The sequence below is a fragment of the Phalaenopsis equestris genome, unplaced genomic scaffold, assembly GCF_001263595.1.
Source record: "Phalaenopsis equestris unplaced genomic scaffold, ASM126359v1 Scaffold000104, whole genome shotgun sequence".
NCBI classification, from domain to species: domain Eukaryota; kingdom Viridiplantae; phylum Streptophyta; class Magnoliopsida; order Asparagales; family Orchidaceae; genus Phalaenopsis; species Phalaenopsis equestris.
Window position 1 is genome coordinate 486,446 of NW_018164546.1, and position 26,137 is coordinate 512,582.

At 33.8% G+C, this 26,137-nt stretch overlaps 1 protein-coding gene across 1 annotated transcript in view; it reads right to left on the reverse strand.

Moving 5' to 3' along the window:
* The window catches only part of LOC110020585, a 100,701-nt gene extending 77,896 nt beyond the window's left edge, over window positions 1–22,805 (reverse strand). The window contains 9 exon segments of the mRNA XM_020718736.1: window positions 30–626; window positions 720–845; window positions 5,569–5,743; window positions 6,724–6,886; window positions 7,016–7,118; window positions 13,850–13,942; window positions 17,673–17,832; window positions 18,869–18,940; window positions 22,370–22,805. Of these exon segments, the coding sequence (XP_020574395.1) occupies window positions 30–626; window positions 720–845; window positions 5,569–5,743; window positions 6,724–6,886; window positions 7,016–7,118; window positions 13,850–13,942; window positions 17,673–17,832; window positions 18,869–18,940; window positions 22,370–22,419 (1,539 nt within the window). The 5' untranslated portion in view covers window positions 22,420–22,805.
* Window positions 22,806–26,137: the final 3,332 nt, after the last annotated feature.

A 26,137-nucleotide genomic window follows, 5' to 3' on the forward strand; every position in this document is an offset into this window, starting at 1 on the left:
AATGAATAGGAGAAGATAGAAAAGCTCACCCTTCTAGGATCACGCTTAAAGTCCGTGAGAATGTTAGATAGGGCAGGCACATCCAAAATTGGCATAGAGATTTCACTAGAAACTGATTTAGTTGATTCATTTTGGGACAAAAAAGAAGGAGATTGACCATGTATTGCACCAGAGGACGACCCTACATGAGACAAAGAACCTCTTGGAGACAACTGAGCATTCAAATGTGAGTTTCCATTGATTCCAGATGAGGAAAGTGAATTCTTTGGCAAATGCTTCATTGTTTCTAGGACTATATCAGCTAAGAGATCTGCATGAATATTTGAAATGAGGATTTCAAGTGACTCGGAACCTCTTTCCCCTTCTGCCAAAAGAGCTCCAATCATGGCGATCATCTTTTCAACAGGAGATAAATCATCTTTCAAAGGAAAATCGTTTGAAGAATCTAGAGTATCTACAGCATCAGATGATTTATCAACAGATTGAACGGAGAAGAAAGTTGAACTAAATCTCATCTTTTTTTGTGGAATCTCCTCAGAAATAGAAGTGATATCATCAAACATTGTCCCAGGCCTCATCTTAGCTGAATCCCTAGATGCTGATATATGTCCGGATAGTTCATCATCCTATTAGAATCAATAAACACAAGTTCAAACTAAGAGGTCAGTCTCAGATGACAAAAAAATACAAGTAGAATAAAAATTCTAAGCACATTTTACCCTGTTAACTTGAATATCTCGGGACATTCGCTCCATTCTTGACATTTTTTCGACTTGACGAATAGCTTGCTCTACTGTTTCCCCGGGACTCATGGAACGTAACCACCTCACAAGCTTTTCCCTGGACTGCAGAAAAATGTTCAATTTAGTTACCAAAATTTTCACAAATCAAATGTGCTGTAAGACTTGAACACCTAAAAAAGTAAAAAATTAACAAAATTACCACCAGAGGGGAACACTGACCCAGCATATTTAACCTTAAGCGAGCAATTAAAGGAAAGGGCAGCTGCATACATGCCATGAAATTCTTATATATTTACATATCTAACACCTAAACATTCATATTTACATGCATACCACTCAAATTTTTAACATTACATCGAAATATCACTGTCACTATCTTTTTAAATGTGAAATACAGCTTTTCATGCATAGGTTATGACACCAAAGTGCAAACTTATAGCGTTAGGTGTGTAAATACATAGAATTGTGCGTCATGTAAGTAAAATTCCCTTGGAGAAAATCCAATAAGGTGTCAGTCAATTCCCAGGGAATCAATCAAGGAACTCAAACTAATGGAACCTCTAATAGGGATTATTTAAATTGCATTGAAGTGGTAAACCAAGTTGCGGCATACATTTTATGCAATAATATAGAAACAAGAATCAAGGTCAAATAATGATCAGCAGAACTTGAGAAAAGGTTAGTAAAAAGGCCTTGTCTTCTGAAAAAACTAAAAATACATATTAAAAAAACTATAAAAGTGCATTAGGAATGGAATTGTTCAGACTAATCAAATTGCTTCAAGTACACATAATACTCCAAAAGAACATGATATAAACAAAGTTGAACCGCAAATTCAAAAAAAGAAGATTTAGGATTTTTTTAAACCTAAAAATGGATTTTTTTTTTTAAAATGACCATTTAGGATGCACGGGCACCCCTACAATAAGAGTCACATGTGGAACAAGGGCAAGGAAGGCACGAGCATGTACCTTGCATGCCGATAAATGTCCAAATTTTAAAAATAAAGACAATTTTTGAGATATGTACATTCACAAAATGAATAAAATGGGATCCAGATGATAACTCTAGTCATTTTAATTTTTACGAAAATTATAAGCATCTGCTATCTTTCTTAAAATCAGGGGCATTTTTTCTATATTGTGGTAAGTGTTGACATTTTATGCCAAATTGGTTTTTTTTTTTCTTGTATGAGAGGATTAGTTTATGATTTATGATTTCTAGCATTATAAAAAATATAATTTTACTTGTATCATTATTCATAATCAATTTGGTAATCTATATATATATATATATATACAGAGAGAGAGAGAGAGAGAGAGAGAGTTCAAACAATGTTCAATGTACTATTTTTCAAGAGTTGACATATCATCATATTTATTCCTGAATTGATAGCCTTAGCTCAAATGCTGATCACTATTTTATTAAGATTAGTAAGTGATAATACTGTTTGTGAGGAACACTTACAAATTTGCACCTTTATTTAGCGAATAGTTAATTTATTTGAGATTTCATGTTATAATATGTCATATTACTAGCCAGCAAAGAATCAATCTTAGAAGCCTGATAGATGCATATTCGTTTCCTATAAATTATTTTATAGAACACATAGATCACGAAATGCATATTTGTTGACGAAGTTATTTGTGTAGGGTCCTTTATACATTACTTGATGGAGGGAAAATTTGTAAATGAGAACTTTATAATTTCAATAGGTGCTGGCCTATTTAAACCCCGTTGGTCTTGGTTAGTGAGCAGTATTTGCTGAGCTTATTTTAAGAACTTATGCGTTAAAGGAAGGAATTTGTTGTTTTAGGAATCGCAGCGGAAGGCTTTTTGTTCTGCAGAATTCTTGAACTACTAAACATTCCCACAACATTCTGATGGATTTACAGCATTTATGGCATATACTATAGCAGCCATTGGAATATAAAGATGGGAAAAAAGCAGGAAGATTACAACAAGGTTCAAGTTTGGCAAGTCTAGACCAAACTACTAAACTAATATTTTTTTGAGTCCAGAAGACCTTCTTAGCACTTTCCCCCTTGTTCAATTGTTAATTAACTTCTTCCTCCTTGGTTTTCTTGAATTTATTAATTGGGTCAATTTTCCAGCAACTGAGATTGAAGGAAGGAATTTACAATGAATTGGGAAGCTCGTCACAAGGAGAAAACAGATTTGGATGTATTACAACAACGAGCAATAGGCATTGGGAATTTCACACTGACGTTGTTCTTGGTTTATTTGCAAGCTTGACTATCAATACATATTTGCCTTGGATGTTTACGAAAACGAGTACCTCACAAGAGACGAGCATTTTCTCAAATCGCCTTTAGAAAGGAGCACTCGATTGCAGCAGTAATTTTGGTGGTTTTCCCTAGCCAAATTATTGGCAGATTCTTAAATTCTTGGCGCTATGGAAAGTTGAATAGGAAAGAAAGTTGATCCAGCAAGTTCAGAAATCAAAATTTCAGATCCTATCCGAGGTTCTTGTTTTCTTCATTTTCATTAAGTGAGCTTTTATGGTATCCCAAATCCCAAAAGAAGTTTATAAGTATGTTTAAATGCTTTTTCTTTACTACTCAATGCATATTGAATATACAGGATAATAGATCAAAGTATGTTGAATGAATTCAAGTGATAAAAAACAAAGAACTCAAGACCAATTAAGTTGCTTGAAAATTTGAGATGAATAGGTTAAATCATGATACATACGAACAAATTAATATATTATAAGTAGAATGTAAGTAGTAAGAGAGAGAAAATGGAACTTAGGATGGTCTGGTCTGGGCATAAACAAAGTAGGGGCACAAGCACAGAATGACGATAGATTATAGTTTGAAAGAAATACGGAAGAAAAAGAGGAGAAAGTTGGATAAATTATGCAAAGAGATTTGTATGAGAATTGTCCACCAGGCAACACTTCAACAGCATAAAAGGCATAAAAATGACACAAAATAGTTGGATACGGCGAGTGATGAAAATTAAAAGGGACACTTACATACATACCACCCAATTCATATGTATTTACATATCAAACACCTAAACTTTACTTTTTAACGTTATAACACCCAAATCTTTCATATCACATTAAAAATACCACATTTCAACTTTTAAAGTGAAGTACACCTTTTCATGAATGCATAGGCAAGTTGGCAAGTACATATAAATTGAAGCGTGGGAGTTAGATATGTAAAAAAATAGGATTTGTGTCATGTACGTAAATTTTCCAAATCAAAATGACAATCTACAACACACAAAGATAGATATAACAGAAGAGAGAAAAGGGAGAGGACTATTTCCAATACTAAAAAATAAAATAAAAAAATGTAAGAAAATTACTGTTTTGATGAGGACATAACCAAGTAAAATAAAACTATAAACACAGAATACTAAACAGAAAATTAACTTGATTCGGCGCCCCAATTCTACCATCAAAGCAATTAATACAAAGGTAACATGAAGAAGAAAAGAAAAATACATAAATTGTGTGATGAATTTCCAAATATAAAGGCCTAAACTGCATTCCAGAAGAGTCCAACTTGCTTGGTTTATCTCATCTACGGACAACAAACCAATTTATAAATAAAGAATGGCATAACATGTAAAAGCCAATTCATTCAGATGGTTCTGAAGTGTAAAGACATGCATGGCCTAGTTAACATCATCAAATAGTCAGTTAAAACTGTTTAAGGTATAGACAGAAAACATAGAAGTAGAGTTATAGTTTTCAAGAGATGCATCAGCTATATTCATTAACTGGTTATGAGATATAGTATCTTTCGATATTCCAAGAAAAAATTTGACCCAAATGCATCGTGGGAAGAAATGCTTCTCAAATTTATTGATCGTAATCTATGATGCACGGATACAGACACTGTATAAGGACAAGTGACAACCTAGACATATGATATTTCTATTATTCAAAATAGATAATATGGATACCATCGAACACGGTATTATAATACAGAGGGGCATTTACATACATACTAACCAATTCTTATGTATTTACATATCTAACACCAAACTTTACTTTTCCATTTATAACACTCAAATCTTTCATATCACATCAAAAATAGCACTATTTTAACTTTTCAAAAGTGAAATACAAATTTCCGTGCATAGGTAATGTTATAAATATGTAAAAATTGAAGTGTAGGTGTTGGATATGTAAATACATAAGAATTGAGTTGTATGTATGTACATCTTCCTAATATAAAATATAGAAAATAGATAAAAATTAAATAACATTAAGACCAAAAAAGAAGATATAATAAAAAAATTTAATAGCATTGACTTTCAAAAGCTAGGAGATCCATAAATATTGTTTATTTTATGATATAGAAAAAGCAAGCACTAACTGTCTTATTTTACATCAAGATAAGTTTAACTTGTAAAAAAAATTGAATAACTTCATTAAAAATTTATTCTTAAAATATATATGTTTAAAAATATTTTTAAAAACTTCTAATTTATTAATTTAAAGCGCGTGTTAGACATGTGTGCTCCTTCTTTTAAATATTATTTAAATCGAACAATTCTACGTCGAGTCAAACATGTGCCAAAGTTGTGCTTGTTTGATACATGTTTGACACTGCACTGCTCCTTAATTAGGAGTGTCTACATCGATGATAATGATATAACAATAACTAGGATTCTAGACTGACAATTTGCAATACATAAGCTTTCTGAAGTCTTCAGATAAACCTCTCTAGGGGGCTCGTTAAAAGTCAGAAGTCAAAATATTCAGACATAAACCCCATAAAGCTTAATAAGAAGCAGCATATATAAACCAGAGAACATTTGTAGCACCAGGACAGTCTACCTCAATGGCTGATGGATGATTACACTTCAGGAATCCTAAAAATGTAGTCCGCAGCGAATATCTAACACTTGCGACGTGGCAAGCCCGTAAATTACGATCATTTGGAGTAAAAGCAAACAAGGCTGTCAAAATGGAATCATAGTGAAGGGGCCTTTTCCTTGCAATCGCCGCAAGACTGAAAACCAAAAGCAGTGCTGTGTCAGTGATTCCTTATTTATCAGACTTTGTTATTGGTAGGTAAGGTTAGGAACTTCATTTTACAATCATGGACTTCATAGGAAAACACAACATTTTTATTAGTGATTTCATATGTTTAATAGTTATATTATTAGTTAGGCTATGATTAATGCAAACAACAAATTAATATTTTGGGTAATTTACATTCAATGTAGCTATATGATGAATAGCACACAAAATTACAATTTGAAGTATAAGATTCAGTATAAGGACTAGAGTAGTAGGCAACCGATAAATACTCGCATTGAAATGCACACAAAATTACAATTTGCTAAAACTTAAATATTACTTCAACAATTCAAATAAATTATCCACATAAATGCTTCTTCTGACATTCATTAAGGTTTTGTTGTAAAGTTGTGATGTATTGTGCTGGATTGCACAAAAAAAAGTCATTGATGCTCACAAAGATTGACAAGCTATTTGACATGAGTATTCTCCCTGGCTGTGAAGTTTTTGGAGGGTATGCATGAGTAGGAATTATGTTAAATAAAACTTGATTTATGGTAATTTTTTTAAAAGCGACTCAGAATAAATGCATTACCACAAGAAGCGTAAGAGTATCATTCCAGACCTTTACATCCCAAGAAGCCAAAACACTAACACATATAATAAAGAACTTTATATATGACAGCATTAGTGTTCTTGCATATTTTATTCATCTAGCCTTTAACGTTTGGTATCAAAAAGGTAATTCCATTAACTTCACTTGTAGAGTTAATCTATTACATTTGTATAATATATGCCAAATACAGAAAATTTTTATAGACAAGATGGTTTAATCTAACACGGCCGCCCGTGAACAAAAATTTATTTTTGAAAACAAGTAAAAGCATTCATCAGATGTCTGTCCCTAAAAACTATGCCAATGAAAGTGAGAATTTTAGATATGAAGCCAAAAACAGTTTCAGGACTCACCTGTTCATTACAGCGATAGTCAAGGAACCATGAAAAGTATCAGCTGAGCGCAATAAATCTAGTAAGAGCTTAAGAGAATTGTTTGCTTCTATCGCAAGTGCAGCTGGATTAAAAACAGGATGATCTTTTGGTAACCATAAGACATTGAAGTCACGCTCCTTTTCTGTTCAGAAAACAAAGTAAAAGATGGAAATAATGCATCTATTAAGAATAAACAAATCAGCCAAAATAATTTGCACGTTAGAATTACTGGGCTTGTTCGGTAACTAATTTCCCTATGAGAAACACAAACCTTCTTCATAAGGAGGATCGCCAACATGGTCATCAGATGTCAAGGTTAAAACACAAGCCTCAAGGAATTTTACAGCAAGCACCTTAGCTCCAACAGATCCAGGCTATGCACCACAAGCACAGACAGTGTTAGCAAAGTTTGAACTTGAAATGGACAGGCATATTAACTTCCATATGGAAAAAAAAGTAAAAATCAAGTATTTACAATAACTCACAAGAAAAAGTATTCTTCATTTATTTTACTATACAACTGCATTCATGTTGACACCAATTTAGCAAACAATTAAGAAGATAAGGTCACCAAAATTGTCTACTAACAGATATGAACGCTGATCATAGCAAACAATTAAGAAAATAAGGTCACCAAAATTGTCTACTAACAGATATGAACGCTGATCATGCTAACACGTTCAGAGCGAACCTGATACCACCAAAACCAAGGGTGCACAAGCATAGTTTATAAATTTAATATGTGATTTGTTTGTATACACTTAATTAAGTTGTTGAACACCCAATAGACAGGCCTATCATGCATATTCCCCACATTACACATTTAAAGAATTCAAATTTCAAAATGTCAGTAACTTCAGATATAGATATCAATTTAACACATAAATAAAGCTGAAGCATACAAACACGACTTTTTTATTATTTGGATGCTGAACTTAATGTTGCATCATAGCTAATAATCATATTCAGTAAGAGTGAGACAGACTTTTTAAATTACCAATCCATGTCTAGCATATGAAACCCCGCAAGTAGAATGAAGCTAAAGTCTTAAACATGAGGCGCCTTTGTCCTAGTGGTTGGAATTTTATTAGAAACTCCAAAGTTAAGACATGCTCGTATGAAAGCACACTTGGGATGGATAACCACATGGAAAGTTACACCACTGGGATAAAATCGTGAGAGCATAAAGTCAAAATGGACAATATTTTAATGGTTGAGAGTTCGAGCTATTACAAATGATATCATAGCATTACTACATCAGCCTAAAAATGAGGAGTAAGTGTCATACAAATCAAAATGCGAAGAAATGGAACCACATCTTGAACTTTAGATAAGACAATATTATGTGGTCGGGGCAACCTCCTGAATCTTAGTGGGAATCTATAGAGGCCGCTACAAAAATCCTATTTACATGGTGGATGATTCTAGTTTAAGCATGCTTACGATGATATTAGTTATTTAAATGAAGAAATTTGTGATACTTTTTAAATAGATTGAAGCTGAATTCTTAAATATCGAGTCACTATTTTTGGTGTAATCGTTGAAATTTTATCATAAACTTTAACTAATATGAGAGAACTCTCAGTATGGTTGACCTGAAAAGTTACACCAATGGGATAACAAAATCGTGAGACATTAAAGCCACAGTGAACTATTTCGATGAATGAGAAAAAGCAATACACCAATCTGAATATGACTATGAAGTACCATAAATAATAAAGTTCTATCTCATAGAAGACACCTCTTAAGCCCGAGATAGGACAAAGTACAACATGATGGGAGCCAACTCTTGAATATATAGGGGCCACCTCGTAAATCTTATCCATCTGATGGATGATTTTGGATTAGGAATGCTGACAAGGCCATCGTCTACTTGAGCAACCCCATATTAATTTTACTACACCTTCAATTAATCTCATACACCCTCTTTCACCTCCCAACTCTAAACCCTAGTCATGCCATCAAGGAGAAACATGTTTGAGCTACCCAGGAAGAGATACAGCGAGAGATCCGTCGGCTTCAGTGGAGGCTTCATAACATTGAGGATGAACCCAAGGAAACTTACCCTCGATAGTGACAAGGAAAGTAGAAGACGTGAAAGAGACAAGAATTTCACCCCCTTCCAAAGGGACGATTTCAATGATAAAGAAAGGTCGCGATGCTTTGGAATTTACTATTAAAAGAGGCCGTGAAAGGAAGCCACCTACTGAGAACACTGGAACTTCGAAATTAAGGTGGATCTACCAAAGTTCGATGGAGTTATGAATCCTGACGAATTCATTAAATGGTTGCAGTCAGTTGAGAGAATTTTTTTAGTACAAAAATGCAACAAAAGATAAAAAGGTAAAACTAGGGCCCATCAAATTGAGAAAAAAAGGCCTTTTTGTGATGAGAAAACTTGCAAGGGCAGAGGAAGAGAGAAGGCCGTGACAAAATTACCACGTGAGAGAAAATGAGGAAGACGATGAAGAGAAATACATATCGCTTCATTACCGTTAGGATATGTTTCTGAGACAACCATCTGCAACAAAGAGACCTATCGATGGAGGAATTCAAGATGCAATTTGACCAGTTGTAGATGAAGTATAAATTGGTCAAGCCCAAGGAACACACCATAACCATTTATATGGGGGGCCTAAAGCGCGTTGTCAGCAATGTTGTGTATCTGCAACCTTATTGGTCACTAAGAGATGTCCAGACCATATCCCTGAAGGTGATAATACAGCAGAAACAGAGCATGCGACCATCACTTGTCCGGCAAACACCCATGACTAGACACACCAGTAGAAAAACGCCTCAGAAAATTGGTTTAGATAAGGATAAATTCACCCCGAGTGAGAAGAGGCCCGAGAAGAGTAACACGCCTTTGCAGCTCCCGCTCATGCTTTAGATGTCATGAATATGGGCACATCGCCTCCAGTTTCCCGGCAAGCAGAGTGGTGTCTTTCACCGAGCAGGGTGTCGTGGAAAAGGTTAGCGACAAGAAGACAGGTGAGGAGCGAGGGGAGGTGTATCATTTTCCATCGGATGAAGGAGAAATGCTCATGGTTCGGCGGGTCCTATAAACTGAGGATACGAGGAATCAGTAGTTGCTTCTCCATAACATATTTTACACTCATTGCATTGTGAATGGAAATATTCACAATTTCATCATCGATGGAGGAAACAGTAAGAACGTGGAGTCTATACAAATTGTGGAGAAGTTCGCCTTCATGACTCAAAGGCAGTCTCAGTTGTATTCCCTGACGTGGCTGAAGAAGGATAACGGGTTCAGTATTGAACGGAGGTTCCTTGTGAGTTTTCAAAGGGCAGCCAATTGTAGAATCATGTCTGGTGTTATGTGATACCCATGGATTTCTGCCACCTGTTGTTGAGGAGATTGTGGCAATTCAACCGTAGAACTCATCGTGACAGATTCAGAAACACCTGCTCCTTCACCAAGGATGGGAACACATCGTCCCTCTCTGTTCGGCAGAGCCCAACATCACAAGTGCCCTTGCCAGCAGAGCAGCATTGATGAGACCAATTTTAGTAACAACAAAATATGACAGGATTGAGACACGGCTCCAGAAACGAGACAGCCACAATATAGTATTTCAAGATATCACGATCGATACCTTACTACTATGGCCACTACTGCTAGGAAAGGTTCAGGTTACTATCACTTCAAATTAAGTTGAGTCCACTGTGAATTACTTTAGGAGAATTTTGTAGTATATTTGAGACACATTGACTCAGTTCAGTTCAGTAGTGGAGAAGAGCGGATCCATATAGTTATATGCTCGTACGTGGAAGAAAATCTTCAAGAGCTTTGGGTGACAGTGCAGTTGCCAATGGTATTCAGGTGTTTTTCATACCGAAGTCCATGAGCATTCAGCCCCATGAAGTTACAACTACTCCATCACCGACAAAGGCCAGGCAGAAGCTTCGACGACCCTAATTAGGGTTGGGAGGGATGTCACCTCCTCCACTTCCCCTCCCCTTCCCTCCCATAGTTATCTTAGTTTATTATAAATATGTTGTTATTTGGTTTTAGGGTTCGGTTTTGATTGAGTTTTATATCAGGATAGTCGCAGCGTCTGGTTTATCCCTACCTATGGTTGTATCCAAGGACAGGTGATGTTCCGGTTTGAATCTCGCTCTGACATTGTGATTATCTCCCAGCATCCTGCACTATTCTGCAGTTGCCTTTTCCTATTCCCGTATCGCTAATTTCACCTCCCTCCGCTACTACTGTCGTAACCCCTTCCTACTCCCACTGTTATTGTCGTAAGCCCTTCTCCCTTCCATTATTGCTACCTTAGACTCTCCTCCCCATACCACATGCTGTCCTCACAACCCCTCCAACATCCCCTCCTATTGCCGCACCTAACACCCTTCCCCTCCTACTGCTGCCACCTACCCACAACAGCTTGCCTTGTTGCTACAACAAGCGCCCCACCGGCCATACCACCTATTGTCTGGCCAGTGACCACCACTTTCGTCCTCCCCTGGGGGATCATGTGTGTTTGGTGTCGTTTTATTTTTTTAAGCTCCATTATTATAACTCTTTTGAATTTCAGCAATAATAATTGTATTTCTATTGTGGTTTGGGTTAACTCAATTATCAATAAAGTCAGACTATCACAGCATCCTTTGATGTAACGGTTGAAATTTCATCAGAAACTCCAAAGAAGCATGTCGTATGGGAGCCCTTTGAGATGGATGAACAACTTAGAAATTACACCAACTGTAAGGTCATTAAGCCAGAGATAGCCGAGAATTTGGATTGTTACACGGCCTTCATACATTTACTACTTGAAATTTATTAATTGCATCATATATGAGAATATTTTACAATGATCTTCTATTATGTAATTAAAAAACATCTAGTAATTAGATCATCCTATAAAGTCAATCTATGTTGGCAATTAGCCAGCAAACTAATTTAAGAGGCAAGGATCTGCCCACCACCTTCACAAAGCATTTTGATTTAAAAAAAAAATTTGCACTGTTAGACCCCAAACACCAAAAATAAAATAGGATTTTGTTATATTGTTACTAATTAGCACACCGACATGGTCATGTAGTAAATTCTTCAAAACAGTTGATATCAATAAGGCTTATGAAGAGAGAAATATGCGGCTCTTTAACTAAAACTAACAGCATCACAAGTTCATTCGAATTATCCGTTCTGTTCCATTATGGTCAGAGTCAATGGCTTCAGCAAATTAAAAAAAAACAAACGCAACACAGCCATTATTAAACAGGTTCAAAAATCCACAGCCATCTCTAATAGATTTTAGACATTCTTCAAACATCCAAGAATTTCAGTATTGCAACTAAAAGTGATAGTGATTCATTTTGATTTTTGACAGGTTGTTCTCCACATCATATATGCACAGCAAATCCTAGAACTTCGTAATTAGTTTACTTTTTCATCAGTCGCTAATTGTTTACTCAGCTTTACCGTCAAGCAAAAAAAAAAAGCAGAAAGCAGAAAACTATAAGCATCTAAAGCATATTTTGCAGCTATATAAGCGCCTATTTGGTTGCTATTAGACAAAATATGTCTTGAAAATTGATCATTTCATTTTCTCTCATTTTGTGTAATGAATCAAAACATGCAAAAAGGTAGATTGCCAACTATAACCAGCTAAATGCGGAACTAATAATTTTTATTGCTTTATAAAACATGTTTCTAACCTCAAGGAACCAAATGGGACCTAAGCCAAAAAACAGATTTTCTCAACTGTTGAAAAACATAGGACTCAACTAAATTTGCACAAAGTTTTACGTGACAACACAATACTATAATGTGTGTTTGTATGTGTATGACAATTTGGTAATGCACCATCATTAACGGTCCAGATGGTGAGATAAATGATTGATAAATTTTAAGGTATAAAGTGGCCAAGTCAGACAAAACTGTGATAAATAACGAAACAATTTAAAATACGACCAAATTAGATCACCAACTAAATCATAAACGGACTTGATCTGACATTTGATACTATTCATAAAATATGAAGTGCAGAATCAACTTTATTTCCCCCACAAAAAGATCACTGTATAAGTTTAGGCTTATATACAATTATACAATGTATTTATCAAAACACAATTATATAGCAAAAGCTATTTATGAGCGACATCATACGCATCAAAAAGAATCTAGGAAAATAGCATTAAGGCATTTAAGTGAGTTAATGTCATTTTAGAAAGGTAATTGGAGAACCTCGCTTCAAGACATCTTCGTGATTACAGGTTATAAATTAAAAATTACTTCCATGTATAAGAATTTTGAACGTCAGAACAAGCAACAAAATCAATGAACGAGTTACCATATGTTTGAATTTATTGTCAGCATTTTGAAGAATTTAAACATGTGACAGTTATTTCGATCTCTACTGATTTCAATCATTTGCATAATGGTTATTTTGATCTCTAAACATCTTGGTGATTACATTTTACGACAAAAAGCCAATCTGGGTTGCAATTCATTGTGCTTAAAAGTAATTTTCATTGCAGTTTGTGAAATTCATTTCAAAATGTCAACTCCTTATATAACACAAAACAGCTAAACTTTGTGGTTATATAATATTTAGATCATTTGTTGATGGAGCATTGAACCCTGAATAGCATGGATCAAGTAAAATCATTTTTATTGTTCTAAGAAATACATGGTGAAAATTGTAGTTATCATTTTAACTAATGGTGATGACATCAGGATGCAAATACAACTACGAAATTAGCGTGGTACAAAACTTGTGTTAAGCCCAGCTAGTCTTCTAAGAAAAAAGTCGGTAAGTCGACCAAAGCACATTTTTTTTTTATGAGCGTTTACATACATGCCAACTAAATTTTATGTATTTACATATCTAAAACCCTAAACTTTGCTATTTACATTTCTACCCCAAATAGTTCATACCACATCAAAATTACCACCATTTTAACTTTCAAAAAGTGAAATATGCCTTTTCATGCATAGGTAAGGTGATATGTATGTAAAAATATACATACAAATTAAGTGGTATGTATGTAAATATTCCTAAGCTTAATGCATGAAGTCAGAAAGTCAATAGTAACTTCCATAATGCCATAACTGACTAATCAGGCCAAGGCCTACCTCCAAAACAATGCCAAAAACTGCATCCTTGAATTGCAGCATCCAAGTCCACATTTTTTCAAGCCATCTTTCGAGCCTGTCAGATTTATTAAGCTACATAATGGAAAACAATAATGTCACCACCACTTGTTGAAAAATACATAAATCTCAATTGATAAGAATGAATCATTTAAAGATTTAATACACCAACTGAAGTGATGTTTGGCTGAAAAATGACAATCTTAGAAGGAAGCAAATTTTTAAAATTAGCCATCCAACTTGCAAGGGTACCACAAGAAGTCAGAAGAATAATTTTCTAAGTTCAAATAAGTCTTGTAAATTAATTTTAACAGCTCAGGAGAAAAAACAAGATTCTCAAGGGAAATTAGCATAGGTGAGATCCGAATAATGGTGATAGTTATCCATAAGCAAAAAATCAGAATATTTAGTTTACCTTTTTTAAAATGTACTCGCCATTCATTTTTTTTATTTTGTGCTCACTGTGGTGTTGATTAATGTAAGCCGTGTTAAACAACCTCTGGCCAATTCTAGTCAGTTTTATTGTTGCTTTATTCTCTTTTCTGTACATGACTAAACAACAGCAACACATTATCTGCTATCAAACCACAAAAGATTTAATGACCATTTTTTGCCAATCATTTCACAATTTATCCTTGCTAATATCATTATGAACTCCCTGAGCATATCATTCGTAGTACACCCAACTTTCTCAGTGTGCTTCTCCCTTATTTATAAGATAAAACTAGGACTGATATAATATAAATAATCTAACTGAAATTTTATTCTATTATTCTTGTTTGTAAGTTTACTAATCCCAAGAAATTATCAGACTCCTGTCCATTTTAAAAATTCAAATTGAATTGTTAAAATGTCAATAAGTATATGTGAAAAAGAATATCATGAAGATAAAAAAAAAAGTTCAATTTTGCAAAGCTGCAAAAAGGCTGTGACATTTGAATACGAGCGTTGAGCAAATAATAAGTCAGAATCACCAGGTTAAGTGTGATATAAATAAGAATGTTAAGATAAGGTGTAGTAAAACTAGAAAGGTTAAAGTGAAAGCAACATTATTTTATTGTAGAAAGAGTGATACCAAAATCAACCTAAGATAAATAATAGAAAAAACTAGGATGGTTCAAAAATCTAATGTTCTTCAATATAAAATCTTATGTATTTTAATAACTTTAAAAGATCTTCTACACTTCCAATCTTCTTAAGTCCCACATAACCAAGTTTCAAGTTAATCAATCAAACGGCCTTTTAGGGTTGGTAAGCATAACAAGCACTGAAACACCTTATCCCCTTAATGCACACAAAACAAATTCTTATGTTAATCAATTATAGTAGTTTTAAGGTCACTAAATACCATACTAAGATACTTTCACTCTATAAAAGATTTTTCTAGCATAAAATGAAATCAATTCTTCAATACCAACTACATCCTATCACCCGTTCAAATAATTTCATTATATAAATTAGCAATTTGATTCCCTAAAATTACCAAAAACTAAATGTCTCCGATTTAAAGACCGGTAGAAAAGTTCATCTTCTTCAATCATTCAGCATTGTCTGCATACTCAAAGTCTTACTAAGAAACTTTGTGACGCGGGGCTTGGAGAGAAGGCCGGCTGAACCAGGCGTAAGGAAGGTCTGGTCTAGCCTCCTGCCGGACCAGCCAGCCTTTTCAGAATCGAGATTTGTCGCTCTCGCCCCACCTTTCCTAATTCCCACCTCCCTTTCCTTTATTAGAGTCAAGATTTGCTTTTCACGCCCTGACTTCCTTTCTTGGCCTGATTCCCACCCACTGGGAGTCGAGATTTGCCGCCCAATGCTTCCATTTTTCCTTCTATGTTTTCCACCTGCTTGGAATCTATTTATATGCATGTTTGTTTAATTTAGGGAGATTATTGTGTCTCACTTTCAAATTTCTGTCAGGGCAGCCGTCGACTTTTGTTTTTCCCTTTGAGGGTTATATCTAAAGGATTAGGTGGTGCTCCGGTTGTATCTCTCCCAAGGTAGTGATTATTATCCTCTTATTCCCTTCCGCAACCTCCCACATTGCTCCCTGTAGTCGTACCTCATTGCACCCGCCCACAAAAGCACTTGGTTTGTTGTTTTTTTTGTAGTCACCTACCTACCCGCCACCTTACCCTCCCATCCAACATTGTTGCCGCCCAAACCCCGCCTCCTTCCTGTTGTCCCAACCCTCCAAACTGTGTCGTTGCCGCCCGGGACAGACAGGGAACACCTCCTTCCTACTGTTTCATCGCTATCCACCACAAACCCTTGTTTTCATCACTCGGGGCAGCCTTCATACCTACTGTCACTGCCTTTCTGCACCTCCCCCTCACTGCCACAAGCATTCATTTGCTGCCAACGCCCCCGCCAACCATCCTGATCCACATAGCCAACCTTCACCACCCTTAAGATACATTTTAATGGTTTTTTCTTGTGTCATTTTATATTTGTTATCATTTACTGTTTGAAGAGTTGTCATTGTAACCTTACTTGAACTAAGCAATAATATTTCTATTTTTATTGTCATTTGGGTTAACTTCAGTATCACTTTGACAACCAAACTATCCCTCTTTCATAAATCTTCAAATCTCAAATAGTGATCTCGTTTCGATCATAAGCTTCAAAGTAAATTATTTAATTTAAAGTTTATGATCTAAATGAAGATTGGTATTAAAGTTATTTTTTTCCAATCATTCAATGTTCTCTTCAAACTCAGAGTTTCATTAAGAAATTTTGATGAGCAAACTATTTCAATATCTTTCATAAATCTTCCATCTCAAATAATGATCATATTTAAATCATAAATTTGATATAAATTTATTCAATTCAAATAATTAATTTTATCTTTTTTAATCAATCCATAGTATACTTCATAATTTTGTTCATTTTGCTATTCTAACATTTTTTTTTCCTTACTATTGTGATTTAATAATTTCTTAAAATAGCAATTTCATTTTTATTTGATATATTTATTATTAACTAAGATTTTGCAATCCTCACTCCTAATACATCTAGATCTCCTTGCTTCTGCCTTGGCTATTTTAGCATGCATTTGACATTTCAAAATGAAACCTACTAATTATATTTGCATCAATATAAAAACTTTCTTTTACAATAAAATACCTTTTAAGATAATCAGTTCAAACATAAAATTTACAATTCAACAAGTTACATCCATACAGAATGAGCTCATATTAGAAGTTGTACATGTACTATGTGGCCAATTTCCAAAGGCCTTACCTTAAACAAGCAATAATTTTTCATGGCTAGTGAGAGCAGAGAGGGGTTTTTGATTGAACTGATTTCTTTTCAATTAAGAATAACATAGGTCCTTAAAACAAATTGGAATCTCAATGAATAACACCAAGGGTGATCCACAATATCCATATCCCTTCATCAGGTTAAACCACCATCAGATACCATCTCATATCTTCAACCAGAGCCTTTTTAAAGTTAACAATATTGACTTGACCTTTCCAGGCACAAGAAAATTCAGATTCAGCATCTCAAATTAAAATAATATGTATTCAAAAGAAAAATATCATTTAAATATAATGGTTTTATACAGGTCTGATTGAAATATGGTGTTGAATAAACATTATTGGAAATAGTTTTGAAATTTGCACTATTATGACCATAGATTCCTATTTTCTAATATCAACCACAGTTTCAGCTCATTGAAAGATCACAGAACCCCAGGATATTCAACAACCAACAAAGAGACGAACATAAGAATAAAAATTGACTTTAAAATGAGAAGAGCAAATATTTATCCATTGATAATACATTTGTTCTACAAAGTCACCTGAGCTGCTATCTCAAATAGAACAGCACAAAACAAACTTGTTCCAGTAGTAATTGATTGTTTAACAACAAATAGATCATCATGTTTTAAATATGATAGCAATTTTGGTAACAAGCCTAGCGAATCTTCTGACACTTTCCGACCAAGCTCCTTCAACACCCTACAAGAAAAAAAAATAAACTGTTAAAATCAAAGGAACATAAGAGATAGAGAGTGTGTGTGTGTGAAAGAGAGAGAGAGAGTGTGAGAGGGAGAGAGAGTGAGAGAGAGAGTAATTAGCAGCAATTAAGATTAACAGGCATTTACATAAATGGATGAAAAGTTAACACAAAACACTTTCGTACTTAAATCTATGCGTGAAAAGTTATATTTCATTTTTTTTAAAATAATAATAGTGCTATTTTTAATGATAAATTAAAGATTTGACTGTCATGTCTGTAAATATGAAAGTTTAGGTGTGCGATGTGATAATACATAACAATTGTGTGATATGTATGTAAATGCACCCCTTCAACATAAATATAAAGAAATAAAATAATTGAAGTGACTGGCCCTAGGCAAGACCCAATAAGGCAATAGACTACATATAAGCAAGGTGTTTTCATCTCATAAGATTGTAGAAGACTGATTAAAGAGGACTTCAACCTGGAAAAAATATTGCATTGGCCAGTTAAAAAGAATAATTTGGACCAAAAATGTGCCCCCGATTTTTTTACTGCTATTTGACAGGGAAGAAACTCATTAGACCCCACTGGTAAACATAAATAGTGGGAAAACAATAAAAAAGATAAAATGAAAAGAATAAAAATAAGTGTCAACCTTATAGCAAAAATTTATGAAAGAAGAAATAATGAACACAGTAAATATTTTTCTAGTGCATATTCTACAACTGCATAATGTTTTTCTTCTAGTGTCAATCTTATCAACAAAGTACATATTCTACATCTGCATAACATTTTTCTCAGAAAAAATATATAGAAAAAATATAATAAAGAACTTCCATAACATTATAAAGCATTAGGACAGCCAGTAAAAATTATTTAATTAAAAGCAACTTTGAAAAGAAAAACTAATATTATATGAGCTAAAGAAAGAACAACCTGTCAAAAACATTAAGAAATTTTCTAATGAAAGAACAATGATGTAACAATAAAAACTTGCAAGAACTACAATCAATAACTAAAACAAATTACAACCTCTCAAACTCCAAGAACATTCTATGTCTCACCGGACCTCTTCCATCATTAAGGCCTTCTCTATCCAAATCTCTATTGACAGAAAACAAAACAAAAGGAAGAAAATTTAGTGTATCTAGCTGAAGTTGAGCAAGTGAAAGCACGTTATCTAGATGATAAATTTTATCAAAGTAAAGCATGGCTATGACACGTTACATCACATAATAATTAGATATTCATATAATAGCACGAGTGAATGTGTCAATTAATGCACATACCACATCTAAAAAAAGCTACGAAGTCATCTAAAATCAATTATTTTAGCCCAAAAGCTCAATTTCAGCATTGACGAAACAACAACACACAACCTGTAAAACACAACTTTAACTTGCATGAGCTTCAACTCCAGAACGTGCACGAAAAAATGTTGCTAATGCAGGGAGAGAGTGCATAGCATGCACTTTGGAAAAAGAAATTTAAACCACAAACCAATCAAGTCAAAAGTGGAATTCATTATTCCATAAGTCAAAAAAGAAATACACTTGATCTTTGTGGGAATTAAGGAAGCTGCAACGAACCCGTAAACAAGAAATAGAGTGAAATCAGAGTTGTAAAAGGAGTCCCACTCCTTAAACTATAGGAATCAATAAAAGGGAACCTTGCACGTCTCTTTTAGAGTTAAGGATTACATCACAAAGATAAAAATACTACTGTAAATATGAGATTATGAGCCAAAAATTAATAACTAAATATAAAAGGTAACCTCAAATGGACAACATTAGCATTTAATAATAGGAAAATTTACATATGTACCGCAGCATTCTTATGTATTTACATATATAACACCCTAAGTTTGATAATTACAACCATAACACCTTGGTGTCATAAACTTATGCATGAAAATATGTATTCACTTTAAAAAGATAGTGATGATCGTATTTATTATGTGCTGTTAAAGATTTGAGTGGTATGCATTTAAATATAAATGTTTAGGTGTTCGATATGTAAATACATAAGAATTGTGTGGTATGTATGTAAATGCCCCTCACTAAAAACAGTCAACCTAACCTACAAGTAAAATTCAGCGATTTAGCAAACGCAGAATGGAGCATATTATCTTGGCATCAACTTTAATAAGCTTGCAACACTTCTTCTCTACTTTTAGAAGGCCGCGCTTTAGCAAAGAAGATAACGAATATACGCTAATTACTATAAAAAAGCAAATCTAACAACTGAAGCTCAAATTTAAAAAAATTAGTAAAATGGAAGTGAAAAATAAAACTTAAATAAAGGGGAGATTATTAGTCTTTTCTCCTGAGTAAAACAAAGAGGAGCAACAAAAAGCATGTCAAGCCCAATCTTTCATTTCTTTATCAAAATTTCCAAGAGATTATCAAGATCTTCTATCTCCCATCTTTTATGGGTTATGTTTATGATTTTGGTTGTCTTTTTTAAGATGTGGTGGAAAACCATTGTTGCCAAGTTCATCCTGGCAATAAGTATTAATATGAGGACAAAAGGAAATGAAATTTTAAACGGGGTGATTGGAGTGACACAGCTTGATTTGAGGTGCTAGGAAGTGGTTGCTCTTTCAATAACAAAATATAACTACCAAGATCTTCCACGACAAAGGTGTGCTAGAAGCAACCGGGTAGTTACGAGTAGAATTACTAGACCATGAAAAATCTGAGAATATTATATCTATTTGAGGCATTCATTGTTTTAGTTTTAAGGACACTAACAATTAGATCTCCTAGATTGTTGCATTTGTAAGAAAACATATTATTCTGCCATTTCAAAAAAATATAGGAAGATATACATGCATACTACTTAAGTCCTGTGTATTTACATATTTAGCACCTAAACTTCAATTTTTTACATATATGCCTCCTTAACTATGTATGAAGATCTCCTAGATTGTTGCATTTGTAAGAAAACATATTATTCTGCCATTTCAAAAAAATATAGGAAGATATACATGCATACTACTTAAGTCGTGTGTATTTACATATTTAGCACCTAAACTTCAATTTTTTACATAGATGCCTCCTTAACTATGTATGAAAAGATGAATTTCACCTTTTAAAATTTAAAATAGTTGTATTTTTCATGTGATGAAATATTTGAGTGGTATAAATGTGAAAAGTAGAGTTTAGGTGTTAAAAATGTAAATTCACAAGAATTGAGGTTAATACATGTAAATGCCCCAAAAATAAAATAATTATAATGCCAGCAACTTTAAGAAAATTATTTTATACAAAATAACTGTACAACTAACTTTGCAAATAGATACACATACCCCAAAAAGACCTTGATATAAGAGTACAAACTAAAGGACTAGCAGAATAAATAGGTTGACTATAAAATTAGTTATAAAATTGTTGTGAAAAAAATATTTTCTTCAACTCATCTTGGTTATAATTTTTTTTGCTCTTGAAAAAGTCAAAAAATAGCTCTTTTTATGAATACCACATTCTGAAAAATCAAGTTGTGGACAACTCATCACCACAAAAATTTCTAAAAACTAGCTAAAAAGTTGTAGCCAAAAAAAAATGTGGAAGCAATGTATAAAATAAAATTGTGAAAAAGCTATCCAAAATACAGCCTAACGTGGAAGAGAATAGAATCCCTTCCGTCAGGCCAATTACGTAGCAATTCCACATGTCATTGAAAGGCGAGCTAATTGCTACAATCTCATTGATCAATAAAGTTCTAGAAGATTTATAGATAATTGATTTCTATAGTTCGAAAACCTTCTGAGGTCTTCCTTCCTACAGGTCTTCCTATAGTTGATTTATAATCCCGAACCACCTTTATAGGAATTGTTGATTCCAAAGGTTGCCTCCTATTTCAACTTTTATTTTCTTTGCATGGATATATACCAATGAAATTTAAGAATATAAGGGGTTGTTAGGTAGTGCCTTTTAATAGGATTTATAATCAGATTCACTAAATCTAGTAAAGAGCTAAGATGCTGAAGTTTTGTGGATTTATGAATTTTTAGATTTATAGTCTCAAATTTTGCCTTTGATTTGGCTTAAATCCAGATTTAATAAATCTAGGGGTGGAGTGGATTTAACGGATTTAAAATGAAATGATTTACTAAATCCTACTTGCATTCGAACACCCCCTGAAGGTGATTCTACCTTTTAAGCGCCGATATGACCAAATTATCCATTTGTATACATACTTTTTTAATAATCAGTAATTAGTGAACCATGCCTTTTACGAAGTACAGGTACATGTATATACATATTAAAAAGCCAATTTTTAGAACATAAGGATGTTCGAATTGGAGCTTAGCAACTTCTCACATGCCTCTAGAATCTTACTCCAGGTTCAACCAAAAAATTTAAAAGAATTACTGTAACAGCATAAAACCACAAAACTCAACTCCATGATCCTAACCCACGGAATTGAAAGACCTGGGATATTGAAAATAAATCGTCCAAAAGCAAATAATATCAGTAAGAAAACGCAATTTCCTCCTCAGTTCTTGGTGCTCGTTGAATACAAACTTACAAATAAACCTGAGTTCCCCTCGGTTGAATTTCCACGAGTTTCGAGCCCATTCTCAAAGACGAAAACCGACAAAACTCTTTCTCTCCACAATCGCAAACTCCACTCCATCAATCTGTAAAACTTACATGTAGAATCCCCTTCCCCAGAACCTCTTTTCCTCCGCAACAAGCAAAAAGAGATTCTTGACTAAAGATCAAAAGGTATGAAGAAGACGGCGTGTGGGGAAATTCCCGCTCTCTGGTTCCTCCTTGCCTCCGCAACAATAAGGGAGTGTTGGCTCGAGGTAAAGAGATAGGAGGATGCCGGTCGAAAGGGTTTTAACGTCGCAAAGAGCAGAGCGAATTACGGAGCTCGGGAAGAATGGCATGGAGGGTATAGGGTTTCGCTAGGGCATTAAGTTTCATCTGATAGAATTAAGAATCGAGATGCCCTCGAATCTAAGGGCTAAAGATAAAAATAAATAAATTACTTTACATGCCCCGTATTTTTTTATAAATATGCCCCTCATTAAAATTTCACCTTCATTTTATGATAACTTGAGGATATAATTTTTACAAGGGTAGGACCAACATTATTTTTTAGAGTGGATAAAATCACAAATTCTAAATATTTTTTTAAGTATAAATTTTACTATTTATATAGAGACATGTCCCTTTGATTCAATATACTTTTGATGATAAGAGAGAACTTATTATAACAATATGATTTGGTTTTAAGTAATATCATCACAATTTTATTTGGAGAAAATTTACAATCCTTGAAGCAAAAAAATAAAGGAAAGTATAATAAACCCGAACAAAATCTTATGTTTTCATTGTTTCCGATTGTCATGAACCCTAGTCTCTTCTTTCATCTTTGGTGTTTGATCCAACTTGATTGAACAATTCTTATTGATGGTTAAATTTTGTGTCTTCTGAATTTATCTTATAGATATATGATAAATGTTTGTTAAAGAAAACGATCTTAAATTGACCTTAGCTAATATAGCTTTATCAAGGTACTCCTTATTATTGAGTCAGTAGGGAACAATTAGGCTATGGTAATGATCATAATATAATGATATCATTTTACAATGAATCATCAGGTAAAAGGAACTCAATTTTAATCATTAAACATTTGAAAGCTAAACAGTGTGATTAAAGGATAGTGTCATATTCTTATTGGTTTATGATCTTTTGAGAGTGATAAAAAGCCGTGCTTGATATTACATTAGTTATTTGGAAATTTGGGACAATCTAAATTTATTACTCTCAATAAATTGTTGTAGATTGTAGATGAATTTTGCTCTTAGCTTTAAGGTGCATATTTTCATTGAAACAAATTTTAAATTTTGTATTTTTTCTTCAAACTTCCTTTTTTACATGAATTTAAGTCTGATATACTTTGTATTAGAATATTCAGGCAATTTAATGATAATATCCCACCCATTGAGATTTTTTTATTGATCTGGCCACTGTCAATATGTTTTAAAATTTTCATTTTATCATATTAGATCTTCTTGACTATGCTTACTTCTCTGTAGAGAATCGATTCGTGATTTGCATTAATGTTGACCCCAAATCTGTAAGTGAATCACAACCAATGAATAGAGCGTGGGAAGGAGAGAGAAACATATAAAGAGGTTAAACTTCAAAATTTTAGTAGAAAATTTCAATAGCCTGTATTATAATTAATGTTCCTCAATTTACTTAGGGTTAAGAATAATATGAAATAAAATTACATACATTGTCTTTTAATAATCAATCGACTTCTTGCCATAGGGTTGTTGAATATCTGATAGATTGTCCTCTTGTTAGTCGACCTTTATTTGAGTGATCTCTAAGTTTGTCAAACTCTAGTTCGTCCAACCTCTAGGTCAGTTTACCCTTGTATTGCCACTTGATCGATACATGGTCTATGGTTCGGTCATCTTCTAGGTCAATTGACCCCTGGTCGTTCACTTGATCAATATCTACCCTCTAGTTTGACATTCCTCTAGGTCGGTTGATCACTATAGGTCGGTCACTCAATCGATAACTGACATCTGGTATGGTCATATTTTGGATTGGTTGACCCTTGGTCTGTTGCTCAATCATTATCGGGTCTCTAGACATCTTCGTTTTGGTGATGCATGCTCTGCTCTGAGCTGTTCTATCTGCAGAAGTTCTCTTCAATAGTATTTTAATTGTACAATATAATTTAAAATTTTTTACACTATAAATTTTGTCAACTCTAACTTACACATTGAAATTTGAGCCTTTAGATTTGATCTTTATTGAAATTGAATATGTAGCACCATGCAAATTTTAAATATTCATATTTCTATGACCGAATGTGACATTAAGAACAATATACTATCTCGAACTATTGAAATATAATTCTATAATAAATTCAATCATGTATTAAGGACTCCAAAATTGATGGATCTGTGTAAATCAAAGATTTTTCTCGGTAAGATTTATTTAAATTTGGTTTTACAAGTTATCGATAAGGGCAAGCTGTCATAGTTAATTATACTTTAGAAAAAGTTATGTCTTAAGAATATTTAAGAATATTATTGATTTAGGCAGTGGCTCGTGTCTCTGTAAATTTTAATATTTATATTCTTAAGATTATTTTAATTAGAGTTTCTATTGGGAAGAATCAAATTGGAATATTTATTTTAAGAATCTAATAGAGAAAAAATAGGGAGTGCTTACATAGTAAAAGACTCAACAACACTTCAATTATCCTATGATTGATCCTTACTTTTTTTTATCTAAGATTTTTGTTTTGTTTGAGTTATTTATTTTATTGGAATATTATAACTTATATATCAATGATATAAGATCACAAAAAAAATCTACGATACAGAAAAACTATAAATTAACGTCATAAATATTTCCAACGTAAAATTAGCGATCGACTAACGTCTGTTAGCGCCGCCCCGCAGTTTCGTCTGTAGATGAAACGATGCAAGTAAGTTGTGTGGAGCGGAAGTCAATAATCTGATATGGTCGCGCTACTCTTATTTACTAAAGCAGGCGCAAGAGCTCTTAAACAGGGCTCCCGCGAACCGTAACTCCATCATGTGGCATCGTCTCTTTCGGCTTCTTTTCGTTCTCTTCGCCGTCTCCTAAGTTTCTCCCGTAAAACCAGCTCTAATTCACTACTCCAGCCCCGTCCAAAATTAGAAATCTTCTCCTACACCTCAAAACTTTGGTTTAGCATAAGTTTCCATATTTTTTTTCCTTGCATAGGTGTTAGATCCTAACATACTAACTTTTTTTCGCATTCCCTTGTTAGGTATGCAATGTATATGAATTTCATGGTTTTCATCGACTAACGTCTGTTAGCGCCGCCCCGCAGTTTCATCTCTAGATGAAACTATGCAAGCAAGTTGTGTGGAGCGGAAGTCAATAATTTGATATGATCACGCTACTCTTGTTTATTATCGTCAGCCATAGCCGACGCTAAAGCAGGCTCAAGAGCTCTTAAATAGGGCTCCTGCAAACCGTAACTCCATCATGTAGCATCATCTCTTTCGGCTTCTTTTCGTTCTCTTCGCCATCTAATAAGTTTCTCCCAGTAAAACCAGCTCTAATTCACCACTCCAGCCTTGTACAAAATTAGAAATCTTCTTCTACACCTCCAAACTTGGGTTTAGCATAAGTTTCCATCTTTTTTTCCCTTGCATAGGTGTTAGATCCTAAAATACTAACTTTTTTTTCGCATTCCCTTGTTATGTATGCAATATATATGAATTTCATGGTTTTACCTAAGTTATGTGTGAAATATGTAAATACATAA